The sequence below is a fragment of the Cebus imitator genome, unplaced genomic scaffold (genome assembly GCF_001604975.1).
Source record: "Cebus imitator isolate Cc_AM_T3 unplaced genomic scaffold, Cebus_imitator-1.0 Scaffold18, whole genome shotgun sequence".
In the NCBI taxonomy this organism is placed as follows: Eukaryota; Metazoa; Chordata; class Mammalia; order Primates; family Cebidae; genus Cebus; species Cebus imitator.
The window spans coordinates 17,720,343-17,746,933 of record NW_016107333.1 but is presented as its reverse complement, the minus strand read 5'-3'; the positions used below and the strand labels follow the sequence as shown (position 1 = coordinate 17,746,933).

General features: G+C 36.6%; 1 protein-coding gene across 2 annotated transcripts in view; it reads left to right on the top strand.

Annotated features, from left to right (window-relative positions):
• Positions 1 to 26,591, top strand: part of UHRF1BP1L (UHRF1 binding protein 1 like) — a 53,005-nt gene that overhangs the window by 13,510 nt on the left and 12,904 nt on the right. For both annotated transcript variants that reach the window (XM_037734139.1, XM_037734142.1), the window contains 10 exons: positions 2,105 to 2,267; positions 3,981 to 4,019; positions 5,184 to 5,275; positions 6,469 to 6,658; positions 7,519 to 7,659; positions 9,189 to 9,359; positions 14,787 to 14,967; positions 17,211 to 17,294; positions 18,841 to 19,023; positions 20,075 to 20,193. In XM_037734139.1, the coding sequence (XP_037590067.1) occupies positions 2,205 to 2,267; positions 3,981 to 4,019; positions 5,184 to 5,275; positions 6,469 to 6,658; positions 7,519 to 7,659; positions 9,189 to 9,359; positions 14,787 to 14,967; positions 17,211 to 17,294; positions 18,841 to 19,023; positions 20,075 to 20,193 (1,263 nt within the window). In that variant the 5' untranslated portion in view covers positions 2,105 to 2,204. The remainder of the gene's footprint in view (positions 1 to 2,104; positions 2,268 to 3,980; positions 4,020 to 5,183; positions 5,276 to 6,468; positions 6,659 to 7,518; positions 7,660 to 9,188; positions 9,360 to 14,786; positions 14,968 to 17,210; positions 17,295 to 18,840; positions 19,024 to 20,074; positions 20,194 to 26,591) is intronic.

Here is a 26,591-nt window from a genome sequence, read left to right as displayed (position 1 = left end):
AAAAATTAGTTGGGTGTGGTGGCGCGTGCCTATAGTCCTAGCTACTCTGGAGGCTGAGGCAGGAGGTGGAGGTTGCAGTGAGCCGAGATTGCACCACTGCACTCCAGCCTGGCAACAAAGCAAGACTCTGTCTCAAAAAAAAAAAAAAAGAAATTCTGGTTTTGAGTCACTGGAGAAACATGGGTTTATTGATTGGTATTCTTGTTGACAAGTAGGGCATGTAAGTAACCTAGTACATATTGTTGCTTTAATATTTCATTTCCAAAAAAAGTAAAAACTAACTCTTGTTACCCAGTAATTTTTTCAGTTATTTCACTTTTGAAAAAGTATTTGTTGGGCATAGTTAGTAATTTTTTTATTTTTTAGGGTTGTTTTAAAGATAAAGTAATGGGCCAGGCACGGTGGCTCACGCCTGTACTCCCAGCACTTTGGGAGGCCGAGGTGGGTGGATCACGACGTCAAGAGATTGAGACCATCCTAGCCAACGTGGTGAAACCCCATCTCTACTAAAAAATACAAAAATTTGGGTGTGGTGGCACGCGCCTGTAGTCCCAGCTACTTGGGAGGTTGAGGCAGGAGCATTACTTGAACCTGGGAGGCGGAGATTACAGTGAGCCAAACTTGTGCCACTGCACTCCAGCCTGGTGCCTGGCGACAGAGCGAGACTCTGTATCAAAATAAATAAATAAATAAAATAATGTATATGAACATATTTTAAAGTAGATGGGTAATTTATTATTATCATTGTTGTGATATTAGGCAAGTAACTTCAAGTTTCTCTTTATGTTTACTCATTCACAAAATGAGGTAAAATTATTACTGACCCTAATAGGTTATCATGGGAATTAAATGAAGTAGTCATGCATGTATGCCAAGAGCTTGGAACACACTAAACCCCTGGAAAATGCTCACTGTTATGTTAGTTATTTCCAGTCTTTTTTTTTTCCTCTTTTTTTCTGAGTCAGGGCCTTGCTGTGTCACCTAGACTGGAGTGCAGTGGCACAATCTCAGCTCACTGCAACCTCCACCTCCTGGACTGAAGCAATCCTCCCACCTTAACCTCCCGAGTAACTGGGATTACAGGCATGTGGAACACGCTAAGCTAATTTTTTGTATTTTTAGTAGAGATGGAGTTTTGCCATGTTGGTCTTGAACTCCTGGCCTGAAGTGATCTGCCCTCCTTGGCCTCCTAATGTGCTGGGATTATAGGTGTGAGCCACCATGCCTGGCTGGCTTTATCATTTCTTTGTGTTACACACTTTCCAGTTATACACTTAACTACTTTAAAATGTACAATAAATTACTTTTGACTATAGTCACCTTGTACTGTCGAATACTATATCTGTATTAGTTTGTTTTCATACTGCCATGAAGACATATCCGAGACTGAGTAAGACTGTGTAATTTATGAAGAAAGGTCTAATTGAGAGGGAGGGAGGGAGGGACAGAGAGAGAGAGAGAGAAAAGGAGAGAGAGAGAAAGAGAGAAACTGCCAAACGCTTTTAAATCATCAGATCTCTTGAGAACCCACACCCTAACTATCATGAGAATGGCGTGGGAGAAACTGCCCCCATGATCCAATCACCTCCCACCAGGTTCTTCCCCTGACATGTAGGCATTACAATTGGAGATGAGATTTGGGTGGGGACACAGAACCATACATATTAATATCTTATTTATTCTACCTAATTGTATTTTTGTACCCTCTACCCATTCCCACCCCTGCTCCCTGCCGCTACCCTTTCCAGCCTCTGGTGACCATCATTTCTGTTCTTGATCTCCATGAGATCAGTTGTTTTAGTTTTTAACTCCCACAAATGACCAAGTGTAAAGTTTGTCTTTCCCTGACTGGTTTGTTTCACTTAACTGTAATGTCCTCCAGTTCCATCCATGTTGTTGCAAATGACAGGATCTCATTCTTTTTTATGGCTGAATAATACTCCATTGTGTATATATGTACTGCATTTTCTTTATCCATTTATCTGTTGATAGACATTAGGTTGCATCCATAGCTATTACATTTTTAGTGCTCTGTATATTTGCAAAAATGACTCTGGATTACAGTAACTGACACAAATAAATGTCAATATATATTCTCTTTCAGATTTACCAAAAATTTATCTCCTGACAAGATAAATCTAAGTACCCTTAAAGGAGAAGGTGAACTGAAGAATTTGGAGTTGGATGAAGAAGTGCTCCAGAATATGTTGGATTTGCCAACATGGCTTGCTATCAACAAAGTTTTTTGTAATAAAGCGTCCATTAGGGTGAGACTTTGTTATCTGTGGCTTGATATTTGTGGAAGGCCTTTTATGTTTTCTTTCTATATTTCAACTCTATCTTTTAAAATACTTAGTTTTAGATAATTCTGTAAAAACATTTTTATTACTATAATTTAGAAAGAAAGATACCTTTTGCATAAATGTATGTGCCTTTTATTTAGAGGCGTATATTAACTACTTTATAGATCTTAATTTTTGTTTAAATGTGATTTCATAAATATTTAAAAATTATTAATTTGTTAATAAAATAATTGTATCCATTTGATACATGTTCAAAGATAGTTTTTTCATAAGTTTTATTTTCAGTTGGGACAATATAAACTTGTAGTGAGTCGCTGGGCATGGTAGCTCACACTTGTAATGCCAGCACTTTGGAAGGCCAAGGTGGGCAGATTGCTTGAGGCCAGGAGTTTGAGACTAGCCTGGGTAACATAGTGAGACTGCATCTCTACTGGAAAAAAAAAAAAAAAAAAAGCCCAACATGTTAACACATGCTCCTGTAGTCCCAGCTACTTGGGAAACTGAATCAGGATGATCAATTGAGTCTGGAAGGGTGAGGCTGCAGTGAGTCATGATTGTGCCACCGCACTCCAGCCTGGGTGACAGACTGGGACCCTGTCTCAAAAAAATTTTTTTAAAGTGAATAAAACACTCTTTCAAATGAAGACATGAGAATTAATAAATTTGGAATTTTATCTCTTTTCTTCATTAGTTTCTTTTTCATTTTGAGATTTTTAAGGGGTTCTGTTTACTATTAGTATCATTCCTATTATTATAACTTGCTATTCTACTTAATCTTTTTTTTTTTTTTTTGATGGAGTCTTGCTCTGTCACCCAGGCTAGAGTACAGCAGTACCGTCTTAGCTCGTTGCAAACTCTACCTCCCAGATCCATGCCATTCTCCTGCTCCAGCCACCCGAGTAGCTGGGATTACAGGCACATGCCACCACAACTGGCTTATTTTCGTATTTTTAGTAGAGATGGGGTTTCACTCTGTTGGTGAGTCTGGTCTTGAACTCCTGACCCCAGGTGACCCACCCGCCTCCGCCTCCCAAAGTGCTGGGATTATAGGCATGAGCCAATATGCCCAGCTGACCTCTACTTATCTTTAATCATGTGTCAATTTGTGTCACCTCTTGGTCTTAAAGATGAGGTTTTCTCGAAGTCGTCTCCTTAATTGAAATATTGCATGCTGATTTGTTTCCTAGAACCAAAATTTGGGTTCCTAAGAAACGATTATTAGTTCTATCAGAAAAAGTTCCTATATCCTTTGATAGTCACTTTTAGTTTTTGTTCTATCCTTGGTAAACCTAAATATCTACAAAGAGTTGACACTTTTATTTTAGTAAAGTTTTTTTTTTTATTTCAGTGGCTTTAGAGGTACAAGTGGTTTTTGTTTACATGAATTAATTGTATAGTGATGAAACAACAGGAGACTGTCTCAAAAAAAAAAAAGAAAAAAGAACTTAGGATTTCTGTTCAAAAGATGACTGAGAAGATATAGCTAGTAATAATTTCTTATATAAAATGAGTACATCTGATTTCAAAAGTGTGAGTTGCTCAGTTTATTTTGTAATTTAATAAAAGTGATTTTATATAATTTGGTGTGTCTGTCACTATATTAATATAACACCTGCGTTGATTACTATTTATATAACTTTCTTCTTAATGATTCATGTTAAATGTTTTCATTTGTAGATCCCATGGACAAAACTGAAAACACATCCCATCTGTTTGGTGAGTTCTGAAACCAGTTCAGAAATAAACATTTATATATATACATTATATATTTATATATATATACATTTATATATATACATTACTCTGTTCATAGTAATCTTCTGTTTCATGGAAATATAGTCTGGATTTTTCACCATTTCATTAAAAGCTTTCATTTTATTTTGATAGGACTTAGGTTTCTTATCCTTTAAATGAGAAGTTTTAACCTCAAAATAATAGGAGCATCTTTAAAGTTTTTCAGGCCTAGAATACTGTCTTCTAAGTTGGTATAGTATTTTATTGCATCATTTAACTCTTTGATGATGTACTATGGGATTATTCTTTCAATAACATTTGATCCAGATTGTCTTTGTTTCTCCTTTTACTGATCTAGTAAGTTAGGAAATATGTTCTTTAATATACTTTGCTTTTTAAGGAAAGTTGAAGAAAATTGATCATTTTGTCCTTCATTTCAAAAATATAATTATCAAGAATATAAATAAAACAAGACAGTTTCAGATAATAGTAAATGCTATATATGAAATAGTGAATGAAGAATGACTGGAGTTGTGTTAGTGATGACTATTAAGGACATTAGATCTTTCTTCAAGGAAAAAAGTATTACCCTGAGAAAGAACCTTTTCCATGATTCAAGTGTTTCTTTCTTTCTTTTTTTTTTTTTTTTAACTTTCCTTTTTTTTTTTTTTTTTCTTTTTTTTTTTTTTTTTTTTTTTTTAACATTCCCTGCTTATTTCGTATTTCCCATAGTTTTGTGTCTTATATCTCAGCTTTTAGATTGGGATAAGCTTTTTGGGGAAGTTCAATCCTATTTATTAATGTATAATCTTATTAATGGATAATACATCTGGGATTAGAGATTTCGTTTTCATGAAATCTGATGATTTCAGTAGTTAATGGCTATATCTTAATTTCAACCCCCCATACACCTGTAATACACAGCTTTTCCACCAGATAATGAATGCCTTGAGAACTGATTGAGTGCTTTGTGTTCTTTTTTGGCATTTGTCTTTGTAGACCTGTAGAGAGACGCTTAAAATGACTCTGCTCACTTACTGTTTACTTTCCTCCTAAAGAAAAATGAAAGAGAGGAAATAATCTTAAATAATACTTTAATAATGTGCATAAAATATCTAATTGTTTACATTTTAACATTTTTATTAGTCCCTGGATAAAGTAATAATGGAAATGAGTACCTGTGAAGAACCAAGAGGCCCTAATGGTCCATCACCAATTGCAACTGCTTCAGGACAAAGGTAAGTTACTTCCATAAATCGGCATGACTGCCAAAGGGAGTTCTTTTCTATAGTCAACTCTGTTATTAACAGTAACAGGACATTTTAAAAAATGCGTTAACCTCAACTGGCCTCTATTTCAGTCAGCTCTCCCATCAAACATTTTACAGTTTAGTTATATACATTGCGAAGTTGCAGATTTAACTTTTAACTTCTTTTTTCATCTTGCATTCCTTGCTATTATTAAATAATAATGATTAATGGCAGAGCAGCAGCAGAAAATGGAAACAAAAGAATTTAGGCATCCTGTAAATCACATAGCCTGTGTCTCTCTGCATATTATTTTCTGTGCATCAATGGAACTTTTATGACTCTTAAGAGTTAAGTTGGGCTGGGTGCAGTGGCCCACACCTATAATCCCAGCACTTTGGGAGGCCAAGGTGGGCGGATCACCTGAGGTCAGGAGTTCAAGATCAGCCTGGTCAACATAGTGAAACCGCATCTCTACTAAAAATACAAAAATTAGCTCTGGGCGGTGCACACTTTTAGTCTCAGCTACTTGGGAGGCTGAGGCAGGAGAATGCTTGAACTTGGGAGGTCAAGGCTGTAGTAAGCTGAGTTCATGCCACTGCACTCCAGCCTGGGTAATTTTGATATAGACAGGGTTTCGCTCTTTTGGCCAGGCTGATCTCGAGCTCCTGGGCTCAAGCGATCTGCCTTCCTCAGCCTCCCAAAGTGCTGGGATTATAGGTGTGAACCACCATGCCCAGTCTAGGCTTTCAGTGAATATCACATTGGCATTTTGTATTGCGTGCCTACTATGTCCTAAGGTGCAGGAGTAGACACTGTGATGTAAAAAGGAATACCATCTGACCTTGGCCTCAAGGACCTCAGAGTATAATGGTGAGTCAAATATGAAACAAATCTTTGCAGGTGGGGGACAGAGGCTCATGTCTGTAATCCCAGCACTTTGAGAGGCTTAGGCAGGAGGATTACTTGAGGTCAGTAGTTCAAGACCAGCCTGGGCAATATACTGAGACCCATCTCTACAAAAAATTACTCCTGGCTTCAAGTGATCTGCCTGCCTCAGCCTCCCACAGTGCCGGGATTACAGGTGTGAGCCACCATGCACAGCCAGCAATGTGCAAATATTAGTAGAACTTATAAAAACTAGTTTTGTCCTTAGTGAATTTTATTTTGCTTTGTTTTTCCAGTGAATATGGCTTTGCTGAAAAAGTAGTTGAGGGAATTACTGTTTCTGTAAATTCTATAGTCATCAGAATTGGAGCAAAAGCCTTCAATGCATCATTTGAACTTTCTCAGCTTCGGATCTATAGTGTAAATGCACACTGGGAACATGGAGATTTAAGGTTTACTCGTATTCAGGATCCACAAAGAGGAGAGGTAAAAAATTTTTTCTTTCCTTTTTAAAGGCTTCATTTAGTGACAAGTAAAGGAGAACAATTAAAATAATCACATCTCATGGTTGCCAGAATCTTGACTTTTAACTTTGCTTTTCTCTGTATTACTTTTTCGGGGGGAGGTGTGCAGGGGAGACACGGTTGCACTCTGTTGCCCATGCTGGAGTGCAGTGGCACAATCATGGCTCACTGTAGCCTTGACCTCCCTGGGTTCAGGTGATACTCCCACCTCAGCTTCTTGAGTAGCTGGGACTAAAGTCATGCACCACTGTGCCTAATTTTCATATTTTTGATAGAGACAGTGTTTTGCCATGTTGCCCAGACTGGTCTCAAACTCCTGGGCTCAAGCTATCCACTTGCCTTGGCCTCCCGTAGTACTGGGATTACAGGCCTGAACCACTGCACCTAACTCTCTGTATTACTCTTAATCATTCAGTTACAAAATGTGCACATTTTAATGCTTTTACTGTAATAAATATTTCAATTTAAAGCCCTATTTTAACTTCTCAGCTACTCAGAATTGAATGTTTAAATCCCTCAAACTAAAATACATTATTTAATTGTTTCTTGGTCACATGATTTAAATGCATTTGAGCTTTACATTAACTGAATTACTTAGAATAAAAGTATTAACAGCTTTACACATGATGAATATGAATATGAAGATATGTAACTGAATTTGATGGAATCATACAATTTACAAAAATAAAAACATGGTGAATATATCTAGAATGTCATGTGAAAATTAGTTGATAAGATACATTCGCTTTGTTTCTTAAAACCTGCATTTTTCTCATTCTGTTTTGCATGAGTAGGTGAAGTTAATCTCTGTGTTCTCCTTAGGTTTTGACTTTTAAAGAAATAAATTGGCAGATGATAAGAATAGAGGCAGATGCTACCCAGAGTTCACATCTTGAAATTATGTGTGCTCCTGTTCGATTAATAACCAACCAATCAAAAATCAGAGTCACACTTAAAAGAAGGGTGAGTCAACAGGATTACATTATTGATTGTATTAACTTTTGGATTTGACTTTTTGATTTGTGTGTTAACTATTAGTTAACTATAGGAAATTTTAAATAATTTCTTAGGTGAAATATTGGCATACTACTAGTGGCATATTAAAATAATGTAAAATAAAGGGAGGTATAGTTACTTAGATAATATTTGTAGAAAACTAGTATAATATTCCTCAGTCTTAGGTTTAATAGATTTTCAAAGGATTTTTTGTTGTTGTTGTTTTTATTTTTATTTTATTTTATTTGTTTTGAAATGAGATCTCACTTTATTGACCAGGCTTGATTGCAGTGGCATGACCAAGGCTCACTGAAGACTTGACCTCCCAGGCTCAAGTGGTTCTCCCGCTTCAGCTTCCCAAGTAGCTGGGACTACAAGCATGCACCACCATGCCTGAATAATTTTTTAAGTTATTTGTAGAGATGAGGTCTCATTATATTACCAGACTGGTCTTGAGCTCCTGAACTCATGTGATCCTCCTACATCTGCCTTATTTTTATTTTTATTTTTGGAGATGGGTCTTGCTCTATTGTCCAGGCTAGAGTGCAGTGACACCATCCTAGCTCACTGCAGCCTCAAACTCCTGGGCTCAAGGGATCCTCTCACCTTAGCCTCCCAAGTAGCTGAGACTACAGGAATGTACCACAGTGCCTAGCTAATTTTTAATTTTTTGTAGAGACAGAGTCTCACTATGTGGTCTAGGCTGATCATGAACTCCTGGCTTCAAGCAGTCCTTCTGTCTTAACCTTCCAAAGTGCTGGGATTACAGGTGTGAGCCACGATGCCTGGCCTAAACATTTTTGTTTTTGGTAAATTGAATATATTTCTCAGTTGACAATATTTGTTGAACATTTACTGTCTTATAATTTCATTTCTTCTATTGAATCTTTGAATTAATATAAGTAATTATATGATTTATCAGCTATAAATGCCAAATTAAGTTATATAAGTACTATATAACTTGTAAGGTACAAGGATTTGTCTGTCTTTTGTTACCACTGCATCTCTAGTACTAGGAAATACTCCATTCATGTTACAGGAACTCAATAAATACTTTTTATTTTTATTTTTAAAAAGATCAAGTTTCTCTCTCACCTAGGCTGGAGTGCAATGGTGCTATCTCCACTTGCTGCAACCTCTGCTTCCTGGGTTCAAGCAGTTTTCCTGCCTCCTCCTCCCAAGTAGTTGGGATTACACAGGTGTCCGCCACCACACCTGGCTAATTTTTGTATTTTTAGTAGAGACAGGGTTTCCACTGTGTTGGCCAGGCTGGTCTCAACCACTTGATATCAGATGATCCACCTGCCTCAGCCTCCAAAAAGTGCTGGGATTACAGGCGTGAGCCACTGTGCTTGGCCAGCAAATACTTTTTGAATGAAGGAAGAATCCATATTTAATTTTATTCAAAAAGGTTTTGAAAGCAATTTTTGAATACAAGTGTGTTATAAGGTTTATATCTTGGCTTAATTTTATAAAACTTTTTTTTTCCCCCACAGTTAAAGGACTGCAATGTCATAGCAACAAAGTTAGTTCTAATATTGGATGACTTATTATGGGTTTTAACTGATTCCCAGTTGAAAGCTATGGTACAATATGCAAAATCTCTTAGTGAAGCAATAGAAAAATCAACAGAACAAAGAAAGAGTATGGCTCCTGAACCTACACAGGTATGCTATAAAATTAACAGGAAAAATACTTACTTTACAGGAAAATAGTTTAAAAATTAGAAGGATTTGTTCATATTTTCTTTAAGGAACAGATTGTGAGGCTTTGAATACAAGAATCTTCTTTATCTAGATGTCTTCCAGGTAATTTTATATAAGTAGTATCTATATGAAAATGTATTCGTATCTATTAGTGTTTATTTTGTTTAGAGCTCTGTATTAGGCACTAAGGGTAATGATGACATAAAAGTATTTGATATTTTAATACCTCTGTTTAGGAAGTTAAATGAGTATAGTTTTAAAACTACTAAAGTAAAAGTAAACGAGGGAAAACCTAGGTAATCATAGGCAAGAGAGGACATGTGAGAGTTACTTGTGCAGAGAACCAAAGCCATAAGGAATTGCTGAAATTGGACACAAAACTGCTGAAGTTGTCTGATGGCTGGTGCAAGAACAGGGACAAGCATAATGAGCTGTTTATCACTTTTTTGAAAGTGATTATTAGTTTGTGTGGAGCATTATTAGTTGGTATGAAGAAGAAAAGTTTTCCTAGTCTTTCCCCATAGTAAGTTCTGAGTACCAATACATAAAGATCTTTATAGAAGAGACAATGAGAATTATAATGGATAATATTATTAATAATTTTATGCAAAGTATAAATGAATTTTTCTATCTACCCCTAATAAAAACTGGATAGTATAAAATTATGCACCTGTGAAGCTATTTCCTTGGAAACAGTGTTATATATCTCAGATATATAGCTTGTTGGTGATCTGGCTTTGTACATGGGAATGGCATACATTTAGGCTTTCTTTATTTTTTGAGACAGAGTCTCTGTCGCCCAGGCTGGAGTGCAATGGTGCGATCTCAGCTCACTGCAACTTCCACCTTCCAGGTTCAAGTGATTTTCGTACCTCAGCCTCTCGCGTAGCTGGGACTATAGGCAAGCATCACCTTGCCCCCCCTAATTTTTTTTGTAATTTTAGTAGAGACACGGTTTCACTGTGTTAGCCAGGCTGGTATCAAACTCCTGGCCTCAAGCGATTTGCCCTCCTCGGCCTCCCAAAGTGCTGGGATTACAGGTGTGAACCACCATGCCCAGTCTAGGCTTTTAATGAATATCACATTGGCATTTTTTATTGCTTGCCTACTATGTCCTAATGTGCAGGAGTAGACACTTTGATGTGAAAATGAATACCGTCTGACCTTGGCCTCAAGGACCTCAGAGTATAATGGTGAGTCAAATATGAAACAAATCTTTGTAGATGGGGGACAGAGGCTCATGTCTGTAATCCCAGCACCTTGGGAGGCTTAGGCAGGGGGATTACTTGAGGCCAGTAGGTTAAGACCAGCCTGGGCAATGTACTGAGACCCATCTCTACAAAAAAATTTAAAAATCATCTGAGTGTGATGGAATATACCTGTCATCCTAGCTACTTGGGAGACCGAGGCAGGAGGATTGTTTGAGCCCAGGAAGTCAAGCCATTGTACCACTGCACTTCAGCCTGCATAACAATGAGATCCTGTCTCAAAAAAAAAAAAGAAAAGAAAAGAAAAAGAAAAAGAAAAATCTCCAAATCATTGTAGTTGAATATAAATGTTAGCATGAAGAAGTAAGGGAAAGGGTTATGTGTAGGAACTACAGAAACAGAGAGAGGTTTCAATTAATTGCTTGCAGGGTTTAGAAAGGTTTCACAAAGAGGATAATGAAATTAAGTCTTAGAAATGAGTAGCAATTCACAGGCAGACATGGGGGGAAGGCATTTCAGAAGAGACAGTAGAATCTGCACAAGTACAGTATTTTTAAAGAACATGTTATTTTCTGATAAAGATAAGAAATTTGGTGTTACTAATGTTTTTAGGAGTGAGGTTCAAATGCCTCAGGATATAACAATTTTCCAAGTTTTATATTTTAAAGAAATTGAGTTCCACATATTCCACTTTGATGTGTATTCTTTCTTAAACTTGATCTACCAGAGAATATGCTTGCATTAAGATGTCAGACTGGCTCTCCCTTTCCATAATGACTCTAATCCTACTTTATAAATGAAAGGCATTATTACTCATCCTCAGTCTTACTAGAATGAATTTGAACAGGGAGGGGGTGAAAACCCCTCTGGGAACAAGATAGAGTGGCATTTTGAAACATTGCTATTCATGTTGGAAGTTAATGGCTCTAATGACAAAGGAACAAGTCTAGTTCTTTGTTTTTAACGCATTTGAAGGACAATCAAATAATTGTCAGCTATTAGAGATTATTAAAATAATTTTTTATAGTAGATCACTTAGTGAATGCAACCTGAAGGCATTGAAAGGATCAAGTCATATGGCTAAAACAAAACTGCTTTCCTTTCAGTCTACCTATTTATGTGAACAAGATTTTCTAGAGCTTATAGCCATAAAAACAAATAAACATACAGAATTGAAAGTGAATTTTGTATTATTCTACCAATAAATTATTCATCCAATGGGGCATCTGCAGAATTCTCGGGGGATTCTGATTTTAACCATTTGGCAAACAGACCACTGGGCTCTAGCATAGAATAGTTTCCCTCGACTGGTAGCCTGAGTTGAAATAAAAGTTTGCAATGACTATAATTGAAACATGTTGTATAATACATAGAAGAATTTGGATGTTTTCCTGTGGGCATCTGGGAGCCAGTGGAAGTTTTTAAGTAAGTTGAGGATAAGGAAGAGAGAAAAGTTGAGGACTTTGGAATGACAATTGGTAGTGTCATTAGCCAATAAGGGAAGGCAGAAGAAGGAAGTAGGTTTGATTAAGGAAGATAAGGGTAAGAAAAGCCATTTTGGAGCTGAAAAGTATAAGGAAAAAAGTAGAGAAGAGTAGTTTACAATATTACCGTCATAGACATAAATATTATTCTGTTAAGGCTTGCAACAAAGATTTTTGGTAGTTTAGGTTGTAATTAACAGAGATGGTGGTCATAGTTAAAGACTAACAGATTGAAGGTTGATATTACTGTATAGCTCTTATAATATGTGGATTTGTTTATATAAAATGGACTATGGATTAGAAAATTAGATATGTATCTATTAGGAAACTAGAAACAAGGACAAAATTCTGTCATCTCAGCATGCTAACAAAACTTGTGCTACCATTTTGAGGGTGGTTTTTGCCCCAGCGTATGCATTTTTTCCTAGTTGTAGTTCCTGGGCATATGCAAGTTTCTTCCATGTGTCTAGTCTTTGTAACTATTACGTTTTGTTGCTCCATAATATGTTATAGCAGATACATTTAACCATTAGGATAGAATTGTTTTCTTGGATAGTAGTTATCATGTTACTCCTTTGATATCATACAGAATGTCCTAATCTGATTATTTCAGGTCACGAGGGAGCATGTCAGAAAGTGAATTAGTTAACAGTGTTTCTTTACTCAACTTTACAACTAGGCCATTGTTTTCTATTACAAATATTTGCTTAGCTTCATCTTACTCTTCTCTAAAAGAGAAAGAAGACTATCTTGAAAATTAAGAGGTGTTAACATTATTCATAGGGCCAGGTGCAGTGTAATCCCAGCACTTTAGGAGGCTGAGGCGGGTGGATCTCTTGAGATCAGAAGTTCAGGACCAGCCTGGCCAGCATGGTGAAACCCTGTCTCTACTAAAAATACAAAAATTAGCCAGGCATGATGGTGGGAGCCTGTAATCCCAGCTACTTGGGAGGCTGAGGCAGGATAATCGCTTGAACCTGGGAGATGGAGGTTGCATGAGCTGAGGCACTCCATCCTGGGTGACAGAGCAAACTCCATCTCAAAAAAAAAAAAAGATTATTAATGAGGCATACAATGGCCCATTTTTTTTCTTCCAGAAATAGCATCCAAAAACCTGACTTTACCATAGTATTAAGAGGAAGGTTTGTAGGGAGATTAATGTTTATATTTTTATTTTTATCAGTATTTATCTTAATAAAGAAAAGAGAAAACAATAAAAGAAGTACTGGAGAGTATTTTTACATAGCACCATCATAGGCATAAATACCTTGTTATAGCTTTGAAAATAGATGGGAAAAACAGGAGAAAAATTGTTTGACATCAGTTTAATAATTAATGAAAAGTTTTCTAGAGTATCTAGTATTCAGCGTTCTATAGCTATATTTCACCTTTCTGTTTCTTTACTTACTGTGGTCTGCAATCATTTTCATGAAGAAATTTTCATTTACTAATTACACTTTGCAGTTCTTTTACAGTATGATCATAGTTCTTCATAGATGTATATAAATATATATACATATAAAATATATATATTTTGATTTTCTTTAAGTAATTAACCATCTTTTATTATAACTTATGAATTTGAACATTGTTAATTTTTAAAGTGGAAAATATGGTGTTTATCATAATTATAAAAAATCATCTACAGTTTTGTGGCTCACATGTCAGATAATCTTACATTATAGTTGTGTATACAGAATCATTTTAGCCTATTAGAGGTTCATATATATTTTTATATGTTAAAAATGTACTATACCATTTCTCTTTAGGGAAAAAAATATTTGAACTCACAACCTATTTATAAATCCTGTCTCCTTTCTGGCTTCTTTAGTTATTCAAGTTCAAAGGATACACCATATCTTTTAGGAGAGGCACCAGAACACTTAGAGTACAAAATAATATCACAGGGGCGTCTACAAAGATGTGCTTTATTTCTATAGGATATTGTGTTAGTCCTTTTTAACGCTGCTGTTAAAGACATACCTGAGACTGGGCAGTTTACAAAAGGAAGAGGTTTAATTGGACTTACAGTTCCATGTGGCTGGAGAAGCCTCATAATTATGGCAGAAAGTGAGGAGGAGCAAGTCCCTTCTTACATGGATGGTAGCAGGCAAAGAGAGAATGAGGAATATGGAAAGCCAGAAACCCCTGATAAAACCATTAGATCTCTTGATGCTTATTCACTACCACAAGAACAGTAGGGGAGGAACCGCCCGCATGATTCAATTATCTCCCACCAGGTCCCTCCCACAACACATGGAAATTATGGGAGTACCATTCAAGGTGAGATTTAGTTGGGGACACAGAGCCAACAACCATATCAGATACACAACAGTGTATACAGGGCCCACATTTGTTTTCTTTTTAATATATAGAACTAATAATATTCAAGTAAACTGCCTTTAACTACATTTTCTAAAACAAGGGCTGTAAATATGTTAAATATAACTTCAGATATTTACTGAGACATATTGGGGTTCATATTTGATTTGTGTATAGTTTTACAGTTTTTAAGCTTTAGTTTTATTCTTAGGTAATTCAGAAAATATTTTAGTGAAGCTAAGTTATTCATGAAAAATAAAATGTATGATGGTTATTTTTCATGACTTTTCAATTGAAAATATTTAGATTTTTTTTGTGTGTGAAATTTCCAATATTTAAATTGGCAGTGGTAAGGGAGTTTTGAATCTTTTTAGAGCTCTACAGTAGTCGCATCTGCCCAGCAAGTGAAGACAACACAAACTTCAAATGCTCCTGATGTAAATGATGCAATTGTGAAACTATTCAATGACTTTGATGTTAAGGAAACCTCCCATCATTTAGTAATTTCTCATCTAGATCTACATATATGTGATGACATTCATGCTAAAGAAAAAGGTAAAATAATTTGCTTATTTTGAACTGTTTTGGTTTTTCTAGAATTGACTACAAAACTAGGTTGTTTATTAAATCTCTTGTATAGGATGTCTTGTAAGAAAATTTGTCATAATTGTGTTCATATGAATGTGTAGATGAAAGGCACAATTGGAAGCATACATTGGTAGGAAATTTTATTTTGCTTTAGCAGTTAGTACTTAAGGTTAATTAGTTGTTAACCATCAATACTAACAATAAAATTAGTTTTAAAAAATCAAACACTGATAAATGACACTCTTGGAGGATGATGTAATATTAGACTTGCCTTTGAATTAACTTTTTCATAATTTTGAAGTTGTCTGCAAATTAAATTTTAGTCCATACTTAATTCATAATTATTTGTAGTTGTGTTTTCAGCATTGTAGTTTATCTGCCTATTTTGAGCAGACATACAGCTGTGTAACTCTTTAACATATTTTATGACTACTTCTCCTCCCATCCTTCCAAAATTTGATTAGGAAGCAAAATTTCAGTTAGTTTTCTTGTAGTTTTTGTCCATCTTATTTTTCCTTGTTTAGTAAACATAACAGGGTAACCAGGAAGCTGCCCTTTGTCATTCTGTAAATATGTAGTTCTGTAATCTAGATGCTGGGCATTTTTTTTGTTTCTTTGCTGGAGAGTATCCCTGGCCTAGAAGTATTGGGGGTGAGTTCAGCAGGTAGGCCTGTCGTAAGGACTATAATTCTCCAACTTTGGTGAGCATTAGAATCAAGCTGAAGACCTTTAAACAGTAGAGTTATCTGATCTCTGGGCCTCACATCTGAATCAGGATCTATATCTATGAAAATTTTTGCCCTGTGTTTTTAAGCTGGGAAAGTGAATATTGAGACCACGGATACTTAGCAGTAGAAGTTACCCTGCCTTCATTAGACAAGGCAGCTACCTGAAAGGTTGGAGTGGTAAAGATGAGGAAGATTTGGGGTTTGTGGAGAGATTTGTTATCTTTAAAATGTGATTTTTATGTTCAAGTTATACCATTGTGTCATTTGACCTACAGTGGTATCTTTTACTTTTGAGATTTGAAAGGAAAATCCAAAAAAGTTAGAACAAACCAAACTAAGAAAATGAGGTGGTCAAGATTAAGTAACGAGAATGGAGAAAGTATTTTCTAAGGCCTTACATTCTTCACTATTCCCTCATAGAATAAGTTGAATGATTTTATTTAGGAGGAAAACCTTTCCACCAAAATATCTCTTTAATAGTGCAGTTTGTAATCACTACTTTTCTGAAATCCAAAAGGCTCTGAAATGTTATTTTATAAGTTTGTGAAAAAAGCACTTGGTGGCAAAACCTGACTTATACCAACACATTTTTTATATTTATGTTTTGCTGCAGAATTGCTATTTTTATTATTGCTGCCTCAGAACCTGCTGGGATTGTTGCATGGTATATCCTGTATATACCATATTAGTGTCACGAAATCTAAACATTTCTGAATTCTGAAACATTTGGCTTTCCAAAGGTTTTATGTAAGGGATTGTAGACCTGAACTAGAAATTCTAGTTGAGATAAATGAGATTTTACCAATTAATATAGCTATGTCTCAGTTTGTATTTTTCTTACTTCTGATTGATTTGCCCATTTTGTTTTAAAATTTGATTTTTATGCTCATGTTACACCAATTCGTGATCTACTTTTGATCTTCTTATAGCTGTGTGGCTTTGAACAACTTACCTAACCTAACAGACTTTTAATTTCCTTTTCAGTAAGAGGTAGGATGATACGGTGTAGTGGTTAAGATTTCCTGGGTTCAAATCCAAACTTTGTACTTAACTAGCTGTATGTCCTTGGCCTCTTTGGGCCTCAGTTTCCTTATCTTGAAGTTAAGGATAATAATGATTGTACCTATCAAATGGGGTTGTTATGAAAATCAAATGAGTAAGTATACGTAAAGTTTTTAAAATAATGCCTGACATATGGAGAGGCCCTGTAAATATAAAAGTTCTGCTATTATCATCTGTGAACTCTACCAGGGCAGGGATTCTGCTATTCTTGTATTCTTACCTTTTATCCTAATGCCTTGCAAATGAGGAGGGCTCAGTAAGTACTTATTGGATTGAATTATATTTCCTAAAATCCTTAATGTGCTTTATGAAAGAGAGACAGTTATTACCACTTGGACTCCAAGTATGGTAAAAATCTTTTGTGGTGAATTAAATGTTTCTGATAATTTCCTTAATATCTTTTTCTCTTTCTTTTCCCAGAGTCAAACAGACGTATTACTGGAGGGGCAATGCAACTTTCTTTTACGCAGCTAACTATAGATTATTATCCTTACCATAAAGCAGGTATGTATAACAGCTTCTTTAAAAGATATAAATGTTGTTTTAAAATTATATAGCCAATTTGTTTAGTTTTATTTTGTTAGCAAGAAATGAGATGAAGAAATCGGTATTTTTCTCCTGGCAGTATTTTACTAAGAAAGTAGAATTGCCATGGAATTTAGTCATACGGTTTACATTGAGATTTATGTAAATTATTAGAAACCTTAATTTTTAGAAGTTGACAGTTTTCCAAATAACCAGTTTAAAACTTAAAGAAAAAGTCAGAGTACAGAGGAGATGTGTTTGTGCTATTTTGTTGTGACAAAAACAGGTTATTAATAAATGTTTTAAATTTTTAAATGATTTATATATTTAAAAATTAGAAAAGTGTATGAAGCTAAGAATAAGAGTAGGTTTAGCTAAATTACAGGATTCCAGATTTCATAGGCTTTTAATAATCTAGTATTGGTAGATTATTTCTCCCAAATAATGAAACGAAAAAAAGTATGATTATTGTGGCCAAATTAAGTAATTTGACTTTAGGCGTATTTTTGCTTTTTGGTGGTATTTGGCATTAATACAAGTGAGAAAAACCAAACTAGAGATCATACAGTTTTCCAGGACATTTTAAAAATGGTAAAGTTTTTCTGTTCATACATTTCTGTTTAACATTTTCTACCAATGTTTGTCATTTCTACGTTGGTACCTGATTAAATTTAAAGGTTGTATGATATGCTTTGTTTTTTTCTTTTTCGTTTTAAATTTTTATTGCCGATATTCAATATGATGATTTTCTTTTAAAGCATTTTGTCTTATGTATTATCCTCCGGTCTCATAAATTAACTTACAAATGCATAAAATTTTTAAATAGAAATTATTTATTTTTTGGGAGGTGAAACATTCATAGAGTAGATTTTCTTTTTTTTTGAAACAAGGCCTCATGAGTACAGTGGCATGATCACTGCTCACTACAGCCTTGACCTCTTGCCTCAGCCTCCCAAAGTGCTGGGATTATATGTGTGAGCCACTATGTCTAGCCTGATTTTATTGTCTTAACCCTTTTATGTGCATATTACTTTTCTTAGTTGCTACAGAGAAAACTAATAATCCTGATTTTATATTTTTCTTCCAGAAACTATGGCTGAGTACATCTTGAAAAGTTCATTTTTGTGGTTTAGGTTTTTGTTAGTTACTTTACAACAAATCTTTGATGAAAGGATTTTATTTCTTTCCTAACATTTTCTGGGATTAAGTTTAATGGAAGTTTACCAGGTAATTGAGCATCCAGTGAAGGGTGACCAGTCAAATGGCTTTAAATTGAACCTGAGTGATTTTCTACTAAAAATGTGTACTAGATAGAAACTCCCCCAGATGATTTGCTTTTGACATTCTTTCTCTCTATTTCAAATGTTTTACTCATATTTCAGAATAACATGTAGTAGGTAAAGCCTGTAAATTTTTCGGATATCAATGCCTTTCTTCAGTAAATGACTAAATCTCATTGGAAGCATTACTATAATAATTGAAAGTTGTACATTTTTCAATGAAATACCTGTTATTCATTTTACAGGAGATAGCTGTAGTCATTGGATGTATTTTAGTGATGCAACCAAAACAAAAAATGGATGGGCCAACGAGCTATTGCATGAATTTGAGTGCAATGTTGAAATGCTTAAACAGGCTGTGAAGGATCATAATGTAGGTTCACCTCCTAAATCCCCAACACATGCCTCTCCCCAGCACACACAAACAGGTATTTTATCTATAATAACATTATGGCATTCCCCCAGTCTTAAGGGTATTTGTGCTTGTATGTGTGTGTGTGCACGCGCACACACATGCGCGTGCACACATGCCTCTGTGTGTGTGATCATATTTCCTGTAAATAAGTATTTTTTATTTGTTTTTAATGTGGAGATGGGGGTATCACTGTGTTGCCTAGGGTAGTCTCAAACTCCTGGCCTTAAGCAATTCTCCCACCTTAGCCCTCCCCAAAGCCCTGGGATTACGTCAGCCACACCCAGCCAAATGTTTTTAATTAATGGCTAAAACCCCTGCATCCTTCATTCAGACCAAGATAGGCTTGTGGATTAAAGCACTTTTAAACTTAAAATAACCAATAATAGTCACACCCAGGTAGAATTTTTCAAACTCTTAAGTAGCTAGAAGATCTCTTATTTTTTCTTTTTAGTCAACACAAAATAATTGTACATATTTATGAGGTACAGTATGATACTTTTTTTTTTTTGCTGACCCAGTAAGGATTGAAGTATGGTATTTTGATACATGTATACAAATGTAGAATGATAAAAGCAGAATAATTAGCATATTCATCACCTCAGACATTTATCATTTATGTTGGGAACATTCAAAATCTGCTCTTATTAGCTATTTGAAAAAATAAATTATTATTAATTAAGTCACCCTATAAAAGCTAGAAATTAGTTCTACTATCTAGCTGTACTTTTGTATTCACTAATTACCCTTTGTCTGTCCCTCCCCTGCCCTCCCCCATAGTATTCCTTTTCTAATTCTATGTAAATATCTCATTTTTAACAAGAATGTCATTCCAAGTTTTGTAGAAGAGTAACTTAAATGTGATATATGTGATTCTTCTTAAAAGAATAATCACCACAATAACTTACGTCCTGTATCACTTTATAATTTATAAAGTATGTCCACAAATATTATCTTGTTTGAGAAGTTAGTATTCACATATATTTCTAGTACCTGCCTTAATAATAGAAGAGTGACTGTTAAAAATAATTTTGCGACAAATTGAAAGGTGTTTTTGTTTCCAACAGAGAAGGACTACACTCTGAAAGGGACATGCAGAACACCTTCAGTATTATGTCAACAGTCAAAAGCTAAGCTAATGTCTAGTTCTGTTGTGGTTAGACTTGCAGATTTCAATATCTACCAGGTATGTTTTTTATTCCAATTAAATCGTCTTACAAACGCAGTATCTCTCTAAGCAACTCCAATAAAAAATGCTAACATTTTATTTCAAAAGTCTTTACAAGTTTTATGAAATGGCCATATTAGATGCCATAGAAATATCAGTTTATTAATTTTTGATAATATGGTTACTCAGAGTTAGCCAAACTAACATTATAGGCACAGTCCTTAAGTTTGCCTAAGTGCTTCTGACAAAATGGTGCTGGTACAAAAACAGATGCATAGAGCAATGAAACAGATTAGAGAACCTAGAAATAAAGCTGCACACCTGCAACCATCTGATCTCCTACAAAGTCGACAGTACTAAGCAGTGGGGAAGTGGTTCCCTATTTAATAATGTTGCTGGGATAACTGGCTGGCCATATGCAGAAGATTGAAATTAGACCCTATCCTTTCTCCACACACGAAAATTAACTCAAGATGAAATGAAAGACTTAAGTGTAAAGTCCAAAACTGTAGAAACTCTAGAAGACAACCAAGGAAATAGAATTCTAGACATTGGCCTCCACAGATCTCATGAGGAAAACAAAAGTAATTGAAACAAAAGCAAAAATTGGCAAGTGAGACCTCATTAAAGGGCTTCTATACAGCAAAATAAAGCTATCAACAGAGTCAACAGACATCCTACCAAATGGGAGAAAATATTTACAAATTATTCATCTGACAAAAGTCTAATATCCAGAACCTATAAGGAACTTAAATCTACAAATAAAAACCAAACACCATTAAAAAGTGGACAAAGGTCATGAACACACACTTCTCAAAAGAAGACATATGTGCAGCCAACAAGCGTATGAAACAGTGCTCAACATCACTAATCAACAGAGAAATGCAAATCAAAACCACAGTGAGATACCATCTCACACCAGTCAGATACCATCTCACACCAGTCAGAATGGCTATTATTAAAAAGTTAAAAAATAACAGTTGTTGGTGAGGTTATAGAGAAAACGGAATGCTTATACACTGTTGTTGGGAATGTAAATTTGTTCAGCCACTATGAAAAGCAGTTTGGAGTTTTCTCAAAGAATTTTGAAAAGAAATACCAATAGACCCAGCAATCCCATTACTGGATATATATACCCAGAGGAATATAAATCTTTCTACCAAAGGCACATGCACTTGTATGTTCATGGTAGTACTCTTTATAATAGCAAAGACATGGAATCAATCTAGATGCCCATCCACGGTGCAATGAATAAAGAAATTGGTACATATACACCGCAGGATACTATGCAGCCATAAAAAGAATGCAATGATGTTTTTTGTTGCAACATGGATGCAGCTGGAGGGCATTATCCCAAGTGAATTAATGCTGGAAAAGAAAACCAAGTACTGCATATTCTCACTTATAAGTGGGAGCTACACATTGAGTGCACATGGACACAGAGGGAAACAGTAGACATGGGGTCTTACTTGAGGGTGGAGGGTTGGGGGAGGGTGAGGATTGAAAAACTATTTAACTGATACTATGCCCACTATTTGGGTTGTGAAATTATTTGTACACCAAATCCCAGTGCAATTTACCCATACAACAAACCTGCACATGTACCCCCTGAATCTAAAGCAAACGTTGGAAGAATAAAAGACTTTGTACACCAACTACAACTTCGGAAGTTTCTGAAAACCATTCTCAGGTTCAGTAATTCACTACAAAGACTCACAGAACCCATTGAAATATATTAAAGTCTGTTATATAAATATATCTAAATTATATATAAATATTTCATATTTATATGAAATCTATTATAGTCACATTATACATCTGTTATAGTCACATTATACAAATTAGAACCAGCCTTAGGAACAGATGCCTAAGGCAGAGTCTTTATTCCTCCCTGTATGAGTCTGTTTTCATGCTGCTGATAAAGACATACCAGAGACTGGGCAATTTACAAAAGAAAGAGGTTTACTGGACATATAGTTCCACATGGCTAGGGAAGCCTCACAATCATGGCAGAAGGCAAGGAGGAGCAAGTCACATCTTATGTGGATGGCAGCAGGCAAAGAGAGAGCTTGTTCAGGGAAACTCACATTTTTAAAACCAGCAGATCTTATTCAGTACCACAAAAACAGCACAGGAAAGACACACCCCCATAATTCAGTCACTTCCACCATCTGCCTCCCACAACATGTGAGAATTGTGGGAATTTCAAGATGAAATTTGGGTGGGGACACAGCCAAACCATATCATTCTGCCCTGGTCCCTCCAATCTTACGCCTTCATATTTCTAAACCAATCATGCTTTCCTAACTGTCCCCCAGAGTTTTAACTCATTTCACCATTAACTCATAAGTCCACAGTCTAACATCCCATCTGAGACAAGTCCCTTCTGCTTATGAGCCTATAAAATCAAAAGCAGTTTAGTTACTTCCTACATACAATGGGAGTACGAGGCATTGGGTAAATACAGCCATTCCATATGGGAGAAGTTGGACAAAACAAAAGGGGCCACAGGCCTCATGCAAGTCCAGAAGCCAGTGGGGCAGTCAAATCTTAAAACTCCAAAAACAATCTTCTTTGACTCCATGTCTCACATACATCACACTGATGTAAGAGGTGGGTTCCATGATGTTAGGGCAGCTCCACTGCCGTGTCTTTGCAGGGTACAGCCCTCCTCTCAGCTGTTAGACATTTAGTGTCTGCTGATGCCTTTTCTAAGCATGTGGTACAAGCTCTTGGTGGATCTTCCATTCTGGGATTAGGAGTATGGTGGTCCTCTTCTCACAACTCCACTAGGTGGTACCCCAGTAGGGACTTTGTGTGGGGGCTTTGACCCCATATTATCCTTCTGCACTGCCCTAGCAAAGGTTCTCCATGAAGACCCTGACCCTGCAGCAAGCTTCTGACTGGGCATCCAGGCATTTGCATACATCCCCTGAAATCTAGGTAGAGGCTCCCAAACCCCAGTTCTTGACTTCTGTGCACCAGCAGGCTCAGCACCATGTGGAAGCTGGCAAGGTTTGGTGCTTGCACCCTTTGAAGCCACGGCTCAAGCTGTATGTTGGTCCCTTTCAGCCATGGCTGGAGTGGCTGGAATGCAGGGCACCAAGTCTTAGGCTGCACACAGCACAGGGATTGTGGGCCCAATCCACAAAACCACTTTTTCCTTCTAGGCCTCTGGGTCTGTAATAGGAGGGGCTGCCATGAAGACCTCTGACATGCCCTGGAGACATTTTCCCCAATGTGTTGGGGTTTGATGTTAGGCTCCTCTTTTCTTATCAAATTTCTGCAGCCAGCTTGAATTCCTCCTCAGAAAATGAGATTTTCTTTTCTATTGCGTTATCAAGCTGCAAATTTTTTGAACTTTTATGCTCTCCTTCCCTTATAAAACTAAATGCCTTTAAAAGCACACAAGTCGGCCGGGCGCGGTGGCTCACGCCTGTAATCCCAGCACTTTGGGAGGCCGAGGCGGGTGGATCATGAGGTCAAGAGATCGAGACCATGCTGGTCAACATGGTGAAACCCCGTCTCTACTAAAAATACAAAAAATCAGCTGGGCATGGTGGCACGTGCCTGTAATCCCAGCTACTCAGGAGGCTGAGGCAGGAGAATTGCCTGAACCCAGGATGTGGAGGTTGCGGTGAGCCGAGGTTGCGGTGAGCCGAGATTGCGCCAAGCCGAGATTGCGCCATTGCACTCCAGCCTGGGTAACAAGAGTGAAACTCCGTTTCAAAAAAATAATAATAATAATTAAAAACCTATTCAAATTGGGACAAACATACTATCTATCCTATGTTCTTCTACTTTTGTTCATTTTGTTTTGTGTTTGGTGTGGTTGTGTATGTATATGTGGGGTTTCTTACTGTATTTCACTTGCAACCATGTAGGAGTATAAGTGATTCTTCCTTCTCATTTTCACGTAAGTTTATTTAAATCTTAAAATTTAAAGTCTTTTAAAAAGCTGCAGTATATATGTAGTCATGTACCATATAATGACATTTCTGCCAATGACAGGCCACTTATAAGATGCTGATCCCATAAGATTATAACAGAGCTTTTATACTGTACTTTTATGGTATATTTTCTATGCTTTATAATGTTTAAGTACACAAATGCCATTGGGTTATAACTGCTCCAGTATTCAGTACAGTAACATGATATACAGGGTCACAGCCTAAGAGGAATAGGATATACCATATAGCGTAGGAGTGTAAGTAGGCTACATATCATCTAAGTACAGTTTATGACATTCACACAATGACGAAATAATATTCCCATCATTAAGCAACACATGAGTGTATATCGAATGTAAAAAAAGTAGTAACTGCACAATGAGAACAACTGTTATGTCCAAGTTTCTCAAAATTGGCACTTTTGACATTTTAGGCCAGCTAATTCTTCACTGTGGAGAACTGACCACAGTGGGATGTAGGATGTTTAGTACACTGTAGGATGTTTAGCAGCATCACTGGTCTTTACACTAGAGGTCAGCAGCATCCCTGTCCAGTTGTGACAACCAAAACTATCTTCAGATATTGCCAAATGTCCCCTTGGGGGCAAAATTGGTCCCAGAGGGGAATCATTGAGTTAAATAAAAACTTTTCAAATAAAACTAAGTCTCAAAGCCATAGACTTATGAAAATAAACCAAAACAATTTATAAATGATAATACAAATCTAGAAATCTTTTATTTTTTAAGATTGGTCATATACTCCTATTGTGTTGGTCTCAAACATTGCAATTAGACCATGTTAGGTGATTATAAGCTGAGTAAGACTGTCAGTATAAATAGGACAGAGTTCTTAGCTATAGAATTATATTCACAGGGTAGCCAATACAGTATATACAGCATACTGCAGTTCTGTAAAGCCAAAAGGAAATTGGTCTCCCTTTGATCCTGCTCCTGGGAAGCAACTAGGAATTGGAATTTCCTATTCACAGTGGGCCCCGATAGAGTTTGGATATTGTGCCCTCTAAATCTCATGTTCAATTGTAATCCCCCATGTTGGAGGTGGAGCCTGGTGGGGGGTGTTTGAGTCATGGAGGCAAAAACCTCATGGCTTGGTGATGTGCTCACAATAGTGAGCTCTTACAAAGTCTGGTTGATTAAAAGTATGCGGCACCTCCCTGCCCCACTGTCTCTCTGTCTTGCTCCTGCTCTTGCCATGTCACATACCTCCTCTTGCTTTACCTTCCACCATGTGTAAAAGTTCCCTGAAGCCTCCTCCCCAGAAGCTGAGCAGATGCCCACATCATGCTTCCAATACAGTCTGCAGAACCATAAGCCAATTAAACTTCTTTTTTAAAATAAATTATTTCTTTATAACAACACAAGAACAGCCTAACACAGCCCCTGACACCACAACTGATAGTTTATGATAACAAGACAATGCAGGGTGGAGCTGGCCACACTTGGTAGCCTAGGTGTGTTTAGAGGTTGGGGGCTTTGGATAATCTGAATACCAATTCACCTAGAGACTGAGTAAAACCTCATAGGCAATACTTCATGCATATTGTTAAACATCCATCCATCTATATTGTTACACATCTATGTATAGGGTTGCACATCCTTAGAAAGCTAACAAGTCCTGAGGAAAAGTTTCACATTTCAAGTGCTCCAAGACTCGGTCTTATTACGTAAGTATAGTGTGGGGGTGATACAGTTTGGCTGTGTCCCCACCCAAATCCCACCTTGCACTGTAACTCCTACAATTCGCACGTTGTGTGAGGAACCTGGCGGGAGGTGACTGAATTACAGGGGCGAGTCTTTCCTGCACTGTTCTTGTGGTAGTGAATGAGTCTCACAAGACCCAGTGGTTTTAAAACTGGGAGTTTCCCTGCACTAGCTCTCTCTTTGCATGCTGCTATCCATGTAAGACATGACTTGCTCCTCCTGGCCTTCCGCTGCCATGATTGTGAGGATTCCCCAGACATGTGGAACTGTAAATCTATTAAACCTTTTTTCTGTATAAATTGCCCAGTTTCAGGTATGTCTTTATCAGCAGCGTGAAAACGAACTAATACAGTAAACTGGTACTCACAGAGTGGGGTGCTGCTGAAAAGACACCTGAAAATGTGGAAGCCACTTTGAAACTGGGTAACAGCAGAGGTTGGAGCAGTTTGGAGGGCTCAGATGTCGAAAGGAAAATGAGGGAAAGTTTGGAATTTCCTAGAGACTTGTTGAATGGCTTTGATGAAAATGCTGACAGTGATATGAACAATAAGATCCAGGCTGAGGTGGTCTCAGATGGAGATGAGTAACTTGTTGGGAACTGGAGCAAAGGTGACTCTTGTTATGTTTTAGCAGACAGACTGCAGCATTTTGTCCCTGCCCTAGAGATTAGTGGAACTTTGAACTTGAGAGGGATGATTTAGGATATCTGGCGGAAGTAACAGATTTAACACAGGTGACTTGTGTG